The sequence below is a fragment of the Typopeltis vanoorti genome, chromosome 18 (assembly GCF_054136105.1).
Source record: "Typopeltis vanoorti isolate ZY-2024b chromosome 18, IOZ_Tvanoo_1.0, whole genome shotgun sequence".
In the NCBI taxonomy this organism is placed as follows: domain Eukaryota; kingdom Metazoa; phylum Arthropoda; class Arachnida; order Uropygi; family Thelyphonidae; genus Typopeltis; species Typopeltis vanoorti.
Window position 1 is genome coordinate 101,771,351 of NC_143566.1, and position 14,410 is coordinate 101,785,760.

General features: G+C 33.2%; 1 protein-coding gene across 2 annotated transcripts in view; it reads left to right on the forward strand.

Annotated features, from left to right (window-relative positions):
* The first annotated feature begins 6,528 nt into the window (after positions 1–6,528).
* Positions 6,529–14,410, forward strand: part of LOC150096991 (carbonic anhydrase 13-like) — a 235,112-nt gene continuing 227,230 nt past the window's right edge. For both annotated transcript variants that reach the window (XM_090407994.1, XM_090407993.1), the window contains exon 1: positions 6,529–6,684. In XM_090407994.1, coding sequence (XP_090264120.1) covers positions 6,651–6,684 — 34 coding nt within the window. In that variant the 5' untranslated portion in view covers positions 6,529–6,650. The remainder of the gene's footprint in view (positions 6,685–14,410) is intronic.

Consider the following 14,410-nt stretch of genomic DNA (forward strand, 5'->3'; position numbering starts at 1 on the left):
ATGAACTTCAAGGTCTTTGACTCTTTGAAGAAATGGTCAGACAACATTTCCACCAACACTAACTTCACTATCGTACACACAAACATAAGAAGTATAAAAAAAAAACACTGGCTTACATTGATAACACAGCTCAATTATACCATGATAAACATAGATGCGCTGATACTGAACGAAGTTGCAATAAACGACACAGAAATTTACGCATACAACATTAATAATTACCAAACCTACTACTTATGTAGACCAAACAAAAGAGGAGGTGGCATTTATCAAAGAAAAATACAATGTGACAGAAAAACAAGCTCACTTCGAACATGGGGAAACACTAATTTTGGAACTCACAAATAGCCACAATAGTATCAAATACACAATAAACACAATATACAGACCCACTCCCAGATAATAATCCACTCAGTTTTCTCCACGAGTTAGAAACATGGCTAAGCGGCACCGAACCGCGTACAACACACAGGCTCATCCTAATAGGATACATTAACATAAATACTCTAGACCACGCTTCTTCAACTACTAACACATATCTTGATATACTAAGTCAGTAGAACATAAACCCTCCCATTAACTCCCCAACAAGAGAAGAAATATTCAATAACTCACTAACACAATCATGCATTGATCATATCAACATACGGGCTCCCATCCATACATATACATCATCAGTAATTAACGTAAAATTTGCCGATCACTACTTTGTCTCAACTTCGTTTTATTACGTTTCCTACCCCCCCCCCTCCCACCACCACAAAAGTCGACAAAACTCGATCATACTAAAGAGCATTGTCGATAACCAAGTAAAAAATACAGACTGGAATTCCCTACTTAAAATAAACGATCCTGTAACATTATACAAGAATTGTCAACTAAAGTTCACAGAAATATACAAAAAAAAGCAACAAAACCTACACAAACGAGGCGACAAACAGACAACAATGCATGGATAAATGACGACATACTAAATACTATTACTGTAAAAGAAAATCTATGGAAACAACTTAAAAAGGCACCCAGTCACACACATTTACAAACCTTATACAAACAAACACAAGAAATCAACTAACAACAAAAATTCGTAGGGCAAAAAGACGCTACTACTTCCAAAAATTCATGGAATATAACGACAACTTTAAGCAAACATGGGCTACGAATTAGTAACCTGAAAAAAGAAAACTTCAGCACAAGATTTTATTGCAAAAAGCTTCGGTCAGGACGCAAACCAAGAGGAACTAGCAGACTCATTCAACCATGCTTTCACAAACAACATCACACAACTCAAAAAAGACAAACTACCAACGATCAACAAAAAACTGCCGACACAAAGTCAACAACAAACGATGTATTTTCCACCCATAACAAAACAGGAACTGAAAGAAGCAATCCTAAAACTAAAACCAAAGACCACTCCAGGAATAGACAAAATAAGACTCACAGACCTTAAACACACTTTGAACAAATAAATCCAATACTTTTGAAACTCGTGAACATAATATTCGACACAGGCATTATTCACAACAACTAAAAACTGCAGTAATTATGCCAATATACAAACACGGCAAAAGAAACGATACTCAGAACTACAGACCAATAGCTACACTACCAGTCATCTCAAAAATTCTAGAAAAAATAACACGCACCAGACTACAGAACTATTTACAGAAGTACAACATCATCTCACAAAACCAATATGGCTTTCAGAAAACAAAAAGCACCATTACTTTATTAGAAGATATCACCGACACAATAAACAAAGCTCTCGACAAAAACAAGTACGCCGTTCTTATACTGCTGGACCTAACCAAAGCATTTGACACACTTGAACATGACATACTACTCACCAAACTATACTCAATAGGTATAAGAGGAACACTGCATACATGGTTCAAGAACTACCTCTCAAAGAGAACACAGGTAACCAAAATAGGTACATCTCACGGTCGGAGTATACAAGTAAAACACGGTGTACCTCAAGGTGCCATATTATCACCCACTCTATTCAACATATACATTAACGATGTTATAACATACCCATAAGAAGTCAAATATTTCAATACGCAGATGACACTGCACTACTAGCAATCGACACAGACATTAACACAGCTCTCTGCAAAGCACAACAAGACCTAAACGAAATCACAACATACTTCCACCAAAACGCAATTCTAATCAACTGCACCAAAACACAGATGTTGTAATACACAACCCAAGAATCATACGCCCTGCATCACTATCGATACATTGTCACACATATCGCTGCATTAACAACAAAAATACCTGCCAGTGTTCTCAAATCAAACCTGTAACACACGCAAAATACCTCGGTCTCTATATAGATTCCCACCTTAAATGGACAAAACATATAGAATACCTACACACCAAACTCCGGATCATCGCAGCAAAACTCTTCCAAGTTAAAGACATTATTCCACCCAACATAAAAAAACTACTATATCACGGTATCTGCGAATCCCTACTCAGATACGCAATAACAGTCTATGCACATACATCAAACAGTCACCTAACAAAATTAGAAACACTACACAGGAAAATCGTTTCAACAGTTATCTGGACACCTTACACGCAACAACCAACATCCGACAAGCACATGGCGATACACAAAATTCTGAGCATTAAAAACCTGAAACATTACATGACATTAACAAGGAATTACTTCAACATCGCCTACAGAAACAACAGAGACACATATCGTATAACACGACCTACAACAACTCTCTACATCCCCACACCCTTCAACAACTCATACGGTTCTTTTGCGAGATTACATCCAATACCCACGCAACTCAACAACCTACCAAGAAAGTTAAAACACGTAGATAACTACAGAACATTAAAAAATTAACTCTGGAAAATATACCAACAAAGTTAAGAAACCATTAACACTAATATACACATCACAAATCACTAGCATCCAATGCCTACATCCCATACATAAACAGTAGCAACAACACTAATAGTGAAGGCTAAATCCCACTCTCTTCATAAAAGCTAACCCAAGGTTCGAAGTAGGTGGGATTAACTTGCCTCACTCATCTACAAGTAATCCTTATAAGCAAATGCAGAAATGTGTATGTATAATCATTCTTTCTCAAACTCTCAAACTTAAAAAAAGAATAATAATAAATAAAAATAAATAAATAATTATACAAAAAATTCTGTTTAATATTCATTGTTAATATTAGAAGAACATGTGTTGTAAATACATCATATAAAGGGAAAAAAATATTATTAAAAATTTTAATTGAAATCCAATGTAGGAATTGCAGCACTTAGTGCTGAACTCTGTAAAATTATAAGGTGCAATGTCACACAAGATGTTTATTGTATGTATAAATATTTTAGCAATCAATAAAATTTTAGCAATCAATATTATTATCCATTATTCAAAAATTCCGTGTAATCTTCATTGTTATATTAGAAGAACACGTGTTGTAAATATATATGCAAAAACGTATTATTATCAAAATTTTAATTGAAATGCAATGTAGAAAATGAATCACATATGCAGCACTCATTGCTGAATTTTGTAAAAATTACAAGCTGGCGTGTCATTAAAGACGATATTTGTAAGTGTGTAAAAAAGATTTCAGAAATCAATGTAATTTTTATAATGGTTAAATTTTTTAATTTCTCTAATTTATAATGTAATTATTACATATATGCAAACAAAATAAAGTGTTTAAAAATATTATTATTATTATTATTATTATTATTATTATTATTATTATTAAAGAGGGCGCTGTGCCTGCATACGAGTGGTTGGATGGTTGTATCGTTGGTCCAGTTTTTATACTTTAATGTGGTTCAAACTCCTGTTGTTAATTTAAAAGTGTACAAAGTAACTCTTCCTGTCACGCTGAAAACAGTGATATATAATTGATCGAAATCGGCCAAGTGAAACCCAAATTTTGAGGGTGCTGAAAATTGAGCAGAGTTCACCGTGGTCATTAACGAGCATAGAACAAAGGACCATCTTTACAGTGGTCCAAGGGAAGAAAGGTGAGCCATGAAGTGCAACAAGTGCCTGAAGGAATTATCGTCTGACGAAAGCCATATAACCTGCAGGAAATGCTTTAGGAATCTTCACTTTACGTGTTCCGGATTCTCAGAAACAACATGGCAACGCAATTCCAATGCCAAACGAGAGGAATGGAAATGCCTATACTGCAGAGAGAACAAAGAAACGCTGCCGCCGACGACGCAACTGATTACGCCGGAGGCAGAATCGGACGATGAACTGAACAGACAAAAAGTACCGATGAGTCTTATAATTTGAGTTCCGTAGATTTATTATTAGAAAAAGGTTTAGAAAATATAAAAGTCAGCTTGGTAGATCTTGTCCAAGAACTATTTGATAAACAGAATAAACAAATAAAAAAATAAAAAATTAGCGAATATGAAGAGTTTGTTAAATTTAATAATTCAAAAGTCGAAGAAGTCTTACAAACGGTAAAAGACGTTAAAACCAGCATTGACGCACTAACTGACAGGCAGCACAAATTGATAAAAGATACATCGGAACTCCGTCAAGAATTTAATTCCCTGAAACTACAATACGAAGTTTTAAACCAACAATAACATAAAGAAAACCTTGTCATAAACGGTCTTCCAGAAACCGAATCCACAGAAAATCTCAGAGACGCAGTTTTAAAGTTAGGCCATGCAATTGACATCCCCCTGCAGCATAATGATATTCAGACCATAATTCGGATTCCCAGGAAGAACAAAAAACAAGGCTTGCCACGACCCGCACCAGCAATAATCCGTCTGACAAGCAAGTCTACAAGAGACAATCTCATAAAAGCCAGCAGACTGAAAAAAACAGTAGTCAAGGATGTAAATACATCGCAAGACAATACGTCAATCTTTCTATTTAAGTATTCAACACCTTTCAATCAGAATCTTTTGAACCAAGCAAAAAAGAAAAAACAGAAAAAAATGATCAATTTTTATGGATTAAAGACGACAAAATATTCTTGAGAAAGCCACAGACTTCAAAGTCTATACAAATAAAAAGCTCGGAAGATATAGATAGGCTGCCAGAGTGAAACAAAAGACTCCAACTTAGTTCAATAAGAAGATCTCAACACAACAAAAATGAATGTGAACCATCAGATAGGTGTAATTACACCAGAATACATCAGTAATTGTACTTTCGAATCGCTTGATGCATGGAAACAACACACAGTACAAGCGAGAGGTCTCTCAATCTTGCATGTTAACATCAGAAGCATCCGAAAACATTGGTTATTGTTACAGGCTTATCTGAGGAATTACACTGATATTATTGATATATTGATTCTAACAGAAGTATCCATAACTAATGACGAAGCGACTGCTTTCCAAATTCCAGGCTTCCAACAATATAGATCATGCCGCCAAACAAAAAGAGGGGGTGGAATATTAATATTTATCAAACATTCACACTGCTTGTACTCACAACATCCAATGGCAATTCATTCCAATCACGCACCACTGTTGTCACTGTTGTAAAATTGTCTTTACTTAAATTTACAAAAATTCCTTTAAAGTGTCATTTCATGGATTAAGCTGGAACTGCGATTTATTTTCACAGAGGACGCACACACGAAAACAGACAAATCTGCAACAAAAAATCATTTTATTTAGAAATCAACCAAGTAATTGTAATGAAAAGTATTGCAATTATAAAAATATTTCACTTTAATTTAAATGAATTAACTAATTTTTAAAAATTATATACGTCACAACAATCAATGATGAAAAATAATTAAACCAAGAATTTATTATTAATAAAGTCTTGCTAATATTTATGACATTAGTAGCTTGTGTATACCAATAAATGATACAATAATATCTGTTTAAACAGTTTGGTAAATTAGAAAATTGCACTATTTTTTGGTTAGTGCAGTAATTATTATTATTATTATTTTTTTTTTTCAATAAATAAACAATAAAAATAGTTACCATTTAACAGAAAGTATATTCTGCTTAATGATAGTGGATTAATAGGATGGTGTGTGCGCGCGCACGTGTATGTGTGTGTATGACCTTGCAGTTACAACTTTTTCTTGTAGACACGGTTACGTTGATTCAGAACTCTCTATTTAAAGAACTTCAGGTGCGATTTATGCTGCCAATAAAAGAGACCTTCTTGGCGATGTCTTCTTAGTCAAACATATCTCCCTGAAGTTACTGAAGTCTTCCAAATAACCGCTACAAAAATAATCCGCTTTTGTTTAATCTCGCTGCCTACCCGAAAAATTAATAAAATTATTTCAGATCTTTAACAAGAAATCACCGTAGCATATGTGTTTACTTTTTTTTATTCTTAATAGCTAATCTCGCCTTTTTTTTTTTTTTTTCTTTGAGCACGCGCTGTAAACTCAATGCGTAAAATAGACAACAAACGCGCACGTGGAGCATGGAGCGTGTCTCGGTTACCATGAGTACTCTAATAAGCTTACGCATGCGCAAACACCATTGAAAAACTAAACAGTACCAGTTGCTATTGGCAGAATGTGACTTAATAACTTGCGGCCTGTGGCTGCCAATAGATCACATCTCAGAGTGGCGTTTGGACATCTGCCAAGCTGGGGACTTGTGTGAGTATTCCTTTTCGTTCCCAGGCAGTCGCACCAATGTCTTCCGAGTGGGGTTACGGCGAGAACAATGGTAAGGCGATTTATTTTTCCCTCACTTATCTTGAAAGCTGTTTTATGTTCTTAAGCCTAACAGGTGGATTGATTATCCCAGATTGTGTGTATGTTTATTCTTTCAAGTGGAACACATCAGTTCCGAGTTGGGGAGAGCCAAGGGAGTGGGTGGAAATGATAGATGTGAGAAAGAAGGAAATTTTGAAGAAATATGAATAATAATATTATAATTGTTTAAACTGCCAGCTTCCTATATACAAAGTTTATATTTATGTATTTATAATTCATTTTTATAAACTTTATTTTTATTCAGTTTAATTTTTAAAAATTCGACTACTTTTTTTAAGAGAAAATCCTGAAAATTATCCATCTTGGCAATAGCAACAAAGTATATTAATTAAAGAAAATTCATTAATCTTGCCTAGACAAATGAAGGCAAACGAGAGTTTGTACTGTGAAACTGGCAGGTGATAATATCTCAAGATAACTTCTTTTTAAAATAAACACGTTATCAGAAAAATTTTATGTGAATGGCGCAAACTTTCGTTTGGCGCTGCTTGCCTCAGAAAGTTGAGATTTTTTTTATCTTTATTTACGTAAATACTACAAAATAAAAAGCACCTGTAATTTATTAAAAATCAAAAAGAAAATCAATTCTGATGTCATCGTATATATCGGTTGCATACATTGTTATGTTAAATTATAAATGTTCAACCTTTTTAAGTTGAACATCTCATTAAACTGCTTTAAAAAAAATAAGATATAATCAGATATATGGTTTATCCTGTTTCTCCTTTCCAACATAATCTTTAAAAATCACTTGCTTAAAGAGAAAATTTTCACTTGCTCTGTAAGCACACTTTCAAACTGATTACAGGCTACAAAACTCTGACTACTTTTTTTTATATTATTATAACAACACTCGAGAGATGGACCCCCTCTCCTTTCTTGCCTATCCTCACTTAATTGCTAGTCATTGGATATATAATATTTTTTTTAATGTTCACCTACTGATTTACTTACTAAAGAATCTTCATTCAAAATAGAAAATTAAGAAGTTCATGATAGTTTGTCATCAGGTTTTGTCAACCACTCGCGTTGAATCCATAGAAAATAAAAATTGGGAAAGTATGAGAGTTCGCCACTTGACCTATAGATGGCACTGTGGTTTTGTCCCAAGCAGGTTTTCATTTTTATTTACATTTTGTAAAAATGCGTGACCACTTTGCAGATTTGCCCCGCCTTCCTCCTCCATAAGCATATAATGACACAGCATTTGGTTGCTGGATTTTAATAAAATGAAAATAAATAAATTTATTTATCTATTTTCATAAATTTTAAAATATATAAATAAATAAATAAATGATTAAAGTGAAACATGTTACCTAATTTCAAATTTTGTTTAAATCTTACCATTGGCAAGGGCAATATTAGACAAAACATTTCTAAACAAGATTATATATATATATATCCTACACTAGGACAAGGGCCAGCGTTCTCTCTGGCCACGTTCTCTTCTCTATCAACTCGGATGAACGCCGCCAAATCCTCGTAGACTGGCCGCAAACTTCTAATATCCATGTGTGTTAGGATGAACTCGAAAGATTATCGAATCTAGAGAAATATCGCTCGATTCATCCCATGTTAACAACAGCCTTAGCTACAATCTTTCTGACGCACACATTGCCACTGTCCAGTATTGGCGCACTCGTGACAGCTCACGCACGTAGTCAACTTCAGTTGGAACTCCAGCACGCATTCCTGTTTTAAAATGTACTATTGTCTTTTATACTATTTTATACTAGATCTGTTGATGTAATTTTATCATGTCTCTGTTATTTTATATAATTCTTTGCCTGTGATACCTGAAGAAGTTGATTTATTCAACGAAACCAGTAGTATCTTAACATTAAACCTTTTCTTTTTCATTCTTGTATATTGTCATTTATATATATATATATATATATATATATATATATATATTTTTTTTTTTTTTTTTTTCAGAATTCATTTTTACTCGGTTGAAATATTATTCAAAAAGCTTATTAGGGATATATATATATATATATATATATATATATATATATATATATATATATATATATATATATATATATATATATATATATATATATATATATTTATATATATATATATATATATATATTATTAGGGATATATATATTATATATTAGTTTTATATCCCTAATAACTAATATATATATATTAGTTATTAGGGATATATATATATATATATATATATATATATATATATATATATATATATATATACAGGGTGTTCGGGATAAATTTGATATATTTATAATTAATTATATTTTTCCGTAAGTTACATGTATTAACACACACTTCTCTTCATTTAAAAGTTTGGACCCTTCTTCATTCATATACAAGATGTCAGAAAGGATGGATAGCTGGAACCCACCTGAATCATGGAAGAGAATAACTTGTATCATGATGATTCGTGCCCGCCATCAAAATAAGGATATTACGACTGCTGCCCAATGCTCCCTGAATACAGTAAAAACAATCAGGCATGAACTACAGACTTGCAATGGTGACTACGAGGATGTAGCAAGAAGAAAGATCCCTAGCAGACGATCTGATTGCGTTCGTACAGCAGAATTCCTCGCAAATCTGCAGGAACAGGTGTTGAAGAACCCTGGCATTGGAATTCGGGCTTTGTTCGTGGAGTTGCTAACTGTAGTCAAGCCCTGGATAACAAGGGTAGGCAATGGTAGGCCGTATGTATGGCAGCAGGATTCGGCCCCTTGCCACACCTCTGGGAAAAGTCAAAAATGGTTGTCTGAAAATTTCTACGACTTCACCAGTCCAAATGTTTGGCCTCCAAACTCCCCAGACCTTAACCCCATGGATTATTTTGTATGGGGCGCAGTTGAAAAAGACACCAATCGCACTTCCAGTAATACAAAAGCCCAGTTAATGGATAAAATTAAAACAGTTTTTGCGGCCCTTCCCAGGGAGACTGTAGCATCAGCTTGTTCGAGGTTCCGAAGCAGAATTGAAGCTGTGATCGATGCTAATGGTGGTTATTTTGAGTAAATCTTGTTGATAGTATTGTAATTAACTCTGCCTGTAATGTTTTTTTGTCAATTCATTAAATTTAATAGATACAAAGAAGATTTTATTTTTCCTTACGAAACTGTCAAATTTATCCCGAACACCCTGTATATATATCCCTAATAACTAACATCCCTTCCCGATTTCAATGTGGGAGCATCTGTTTAATCTAAGTCATGAGCCTCTTCCATTTCTAACACACCAAATAAAACAGTAAAGACCGGAAACTACAAAAGAAGGGGGAAGCGAATGGTTTTATGGAAGAAAAATCCTCTCGTGATCGGTGCATTAACTGTTCGAGCAACAAGAGATGAACGAAATCCTAGATATTCTGTGGGCTACTAAGAAAGCATGGGTGGCGCCATTTTCGCTCAGTGACTCGAAACTAAGTGAGAAGGTTAACAAAGAAAGATCAAAAGATTCTGGTGGTGATTAATCAAACTGGTTGTCACTATCGCACAAACAATAAAAAGACGTATGACTTTGAATTTGACCTCAAAGTTCAACCAATAAAGTCGTTTCGTTTTTAACTCTACTTGCTAATTCTTAAATTCATTTTTACTCTAAAGGTTGTCAACAGTCCGCTCAATGCACAATTATGATGCATCAGCTTCTTGCAACAGAAACTGAAAACTGCAGGAGTGATAAATCTGCAACAGTGCTTTACATGATCGGGTGTGTACAGCAGTGGTTGGCAATCAGAGATTATTGGTAAATTTTTAGCATTCCAGTTTCTATTTCTTTAAGTGTCTCACCCACGAAAGGTTATTACAGACCTAAAATACACGTACATTTGTGCCGAGGATGGGTTAAGGATTTTTTTTTCATTTTTTATTAATTTTTATATTTTTATTACCAAATCCGGAAATTGCACTCTAGAAATCAGCATTGGAAATTTTTCAAGTCACTTCAGGCCTCCAACAAACTACGTGGTGATCTTCATGAAGTTCATCTCCTACATAATCGCAAACATTCATGTTGAGATTCGAACCCACAGCCTGTTGAGTGGATGCGCTAACCATCGGCCAACTAGACTGGTATTTAAATATTTCTATCGAATATCAGAAATCAGTATTAGTTCACATCCCAGTGAGACTTTAAACTTACAATAAATTTTCCCTTAAAAATTGCTAAATGTCATAATGATGATGATGATGATAAAGATTACTGAATAATTCTGAGAAAACATCTCCCCTGTGGACATTTCGAAGTTAAAAATGTTGATGTTGACAGTTTTGTCACAGAGGACTCTATAGAAAGCATCGGAAATGGATAATAAGTGAAATTTATGCAATTATTATTATCTTCATAATTTATTTTATTTTATTTTATTTTATTTTATTTTATTTTTTGAGGAAGAACCAACTTACAAACTTTACCGTATTTTTTTTTCTTTTTTGCTAGTTACCAATTGAATTCAAGTACAGTGGTATCTCGCTAATCCGAACTAATAAAAACCATGCTCATTCGAATTAGCAAAAAGTTCGGATTAGCGAATTTCACCCCAAGAGACAACAATAACTAGCTTTTAAGACAAAAATAATCAGATTCTAATGGTATATCAATTTAATTCTGTAAATAAATTAACTGATAGAAAAAAGCTAATTTACTGAAATGTAAAACAAAAATAATAATAATAATAATAATAATAATAATAATAATAATAATACAGTGCACAAGTTTATTTTAGTAAAAACTTTAATTTGTATGTACCTATAATTGTTGAGGATTCTGATTTAATAAAATTGCATAGTTCAGCACGTAACTTAATTTTCGTAAAAAATATCACTTTCTTGTACACAACACAAAAAGTTTCACAAAATAACACAAAAAAAGTTTTTTTATTTCTTTGTAAAAAAAGTCACCGATTTTCTTTTGCTTCTTGGAAGTTAAACTTTTTTCGGGCTTGTTCGAGCTGCATTAGCAACAAAATTTATGGAATGGCGTATTATTCTGCTTAGCCCATTCTATGCACATATTAAAACTATCAGCTGCCTCTTCGTGTTTTACTTTTTTTTCTTCGAGTTCTTCATCGTCATCATCATCTTCTAATTCATTCTGTAGCGTCATATTTATAAGTTTATCATCTGATTTGATTTCGAATTCACTTTCGGTTCTACCTGTAATCCATTCCGTAACATCTGTTGGTGAAATTTCAACATCTGGAATTATATTTTTAATCAAATTATGCACGTTTTGAATTTCCTCTTTTTGTGTATATTTGTGATTCGTGCCGACAATCCAGTACGTACTGTACAGTATAAAAAAAGCAAACGTGAATACACAATAAATCAAAATAGTCCTCCAGTATAACCGTACAATCGACAGTATGAAAAAAATACTGTACTGTAATACTAATAAAATAAATAATAATAGTTAAAATAATAATGATTAAATAAAAATAATAGTACACAAAATAATACGTAATAAATAAAACTTTTTTCTTTCAAACCGCAGTTCGGATTACTGGAGGGTTCGGACTAAAGAGGTTCGGATTAGCGAGATGCCAATGTATATAAAATATCTATCGGTATGACCTTCGATACTCATTGCGCTAGAGCAGTGGTTCTTAACCGGTGTTCCCCGAAACGCTTGTGTTCCGCGAACTGGTTACAAGTGTTCCGCCGGTAAAAGATGTCACGTGACACAGTTCTCAGTGTAATTGGCTACTCTGAATAAAAATGCAGAGGGAATTATTTCTGTTATAGCAGAACAATTAACCATATTGGAAGAAAAGATTTCAAGTTACTTTCTTCATTAAATACACACAATTATGACTGGATACGAAATCTATTTGGCACAGTTAATACATCGAGTTGTGAATTTTCGTTACAAGAAAAAGAACAATTCGTTACCTTGTCAACGGATCGTACACTAAAAATGAAAATTCTCTGAAATAACTCCTGAGGAATTTTGGATTTTTGTCCAAGCCGAATACCCAGCTCTCTCCACAACAGCAGTGAAAAGTTTGTTACAGTTTTCAACATCATATTTGTGTGAGCTCGGTTTCTCAATATTAACTAATATAAAAACTAAAAATCGTGAAAGACTTGCTAATATAGACAAAGAGATGAGGATAGCTATATCACATGTTAGATCTGATATTGCTGAAATCTGCAAAATCCGACAAGATCATGTATCGCATTAAAATAAGTTCCATTTTTATAAAAGGCAACTCCATGCATATGTTGATTGTTAGTTTTTGGTGGTCCCCAAATTTTTATTATAATCAAAAGTGTTCCGTGACTTTGAAAAGGTTAAGAACCACTGCGCTGGAATAATGATTATCTTATTGCCACATACCTCTGATTACATTTCATAAAACAACCACAAACATGTTAAACATGGTAGACATAACTTTCTCCATTTAGTTCGTTTTAACTGTCGTTTTATGATCTGCGAGCGGGTAATAAGTAGGATCACAATCAGAACAAAATTCGCTTGAGACTTGTTCACACACTCAAGTAAATGACTCGCGTGTATGTTCTACAACACACATGTAAGCACCGGTTGCAAAAAAAAAAAAAAAAAAAAAAAAAAAAAAAAAAAGTACATTACAATCTATAGCTGACACCCGACACCAGAAGTTGCTGCCAACACATGAATCATTTTCACAATGAAGCACGCGGTTTTGTACTATTTTGAAGCACAATTCTTTTTTAAATGCAGCTACAACATTTGTTTGAAGCTACATTTAAAAATATTGGGAAAGAATCCTTCTCTCAGACACATTAAAAGTCGCTTGTGATAACTGGGGGATAGTCGAAAAATTAGTACAATACAACACTTATATAAAAGTTTAGGGTTAGCTGGAATAATAACAGTATATAGTATAATGTTTGTTTGTCTTGTCGGTTTAGGCAGGAGGAAAACCCTGCATCGTTGTATGGGAATGGCTCACTCGCTCTCTTAATAAATAATCGGTCTACAAAAGGAGGTCGATCGACAGACTGATAGTTTCAGGTTGCAATGGGAATTTGTTTTAAATAGCGCACACCACTTGTCGTTTAAGTTGTTCTACACGCAGCTTTATAAATAAAGCAGTTAAATTTTATGCCATTTCATGTTAAGTAAAACGCGATGTTCCTAACTCTAATCATTATTTATTTTCACGCATTTGTGTCGTTCTGCGGTCAGATTTTTTTGTATTTTATCAATTACTTCGGACAATAATAATAATAATAATAATAATAATAATAATAATAATAATAATAATAATAATAATATCATTATTATTATTATTAATGAAAAATATTATTAATGATCATTTTAATGATATTTCTGTAGTGTTAATTTTCTAATAATATTTTAATATTTTATTATGCACACACATGCGCACACAGTATTTTGTTTTCAATGAAATTACTCGGAAATATTTTTCATGATTCCTACGTTTATATGTGCATTAACAACAAATAGTTTGCTAGTGCTTTATGCTTACATTAAACCGACATGTTCGTGCCTTAACGAACAATAACAAATCAACTGTAAACAACGCTGCACAAGTGTTCTAAATAGCGCAATAAAGGAAATTATTTCGAATCTTAACTTCTAAGAATTCGGGTAAAGATTTTCGATCGATTGTTATTTTTAAAAACAAAATGCATTCAAAATTATTTTGCCGATAAAAATACCAAAAAGCAACT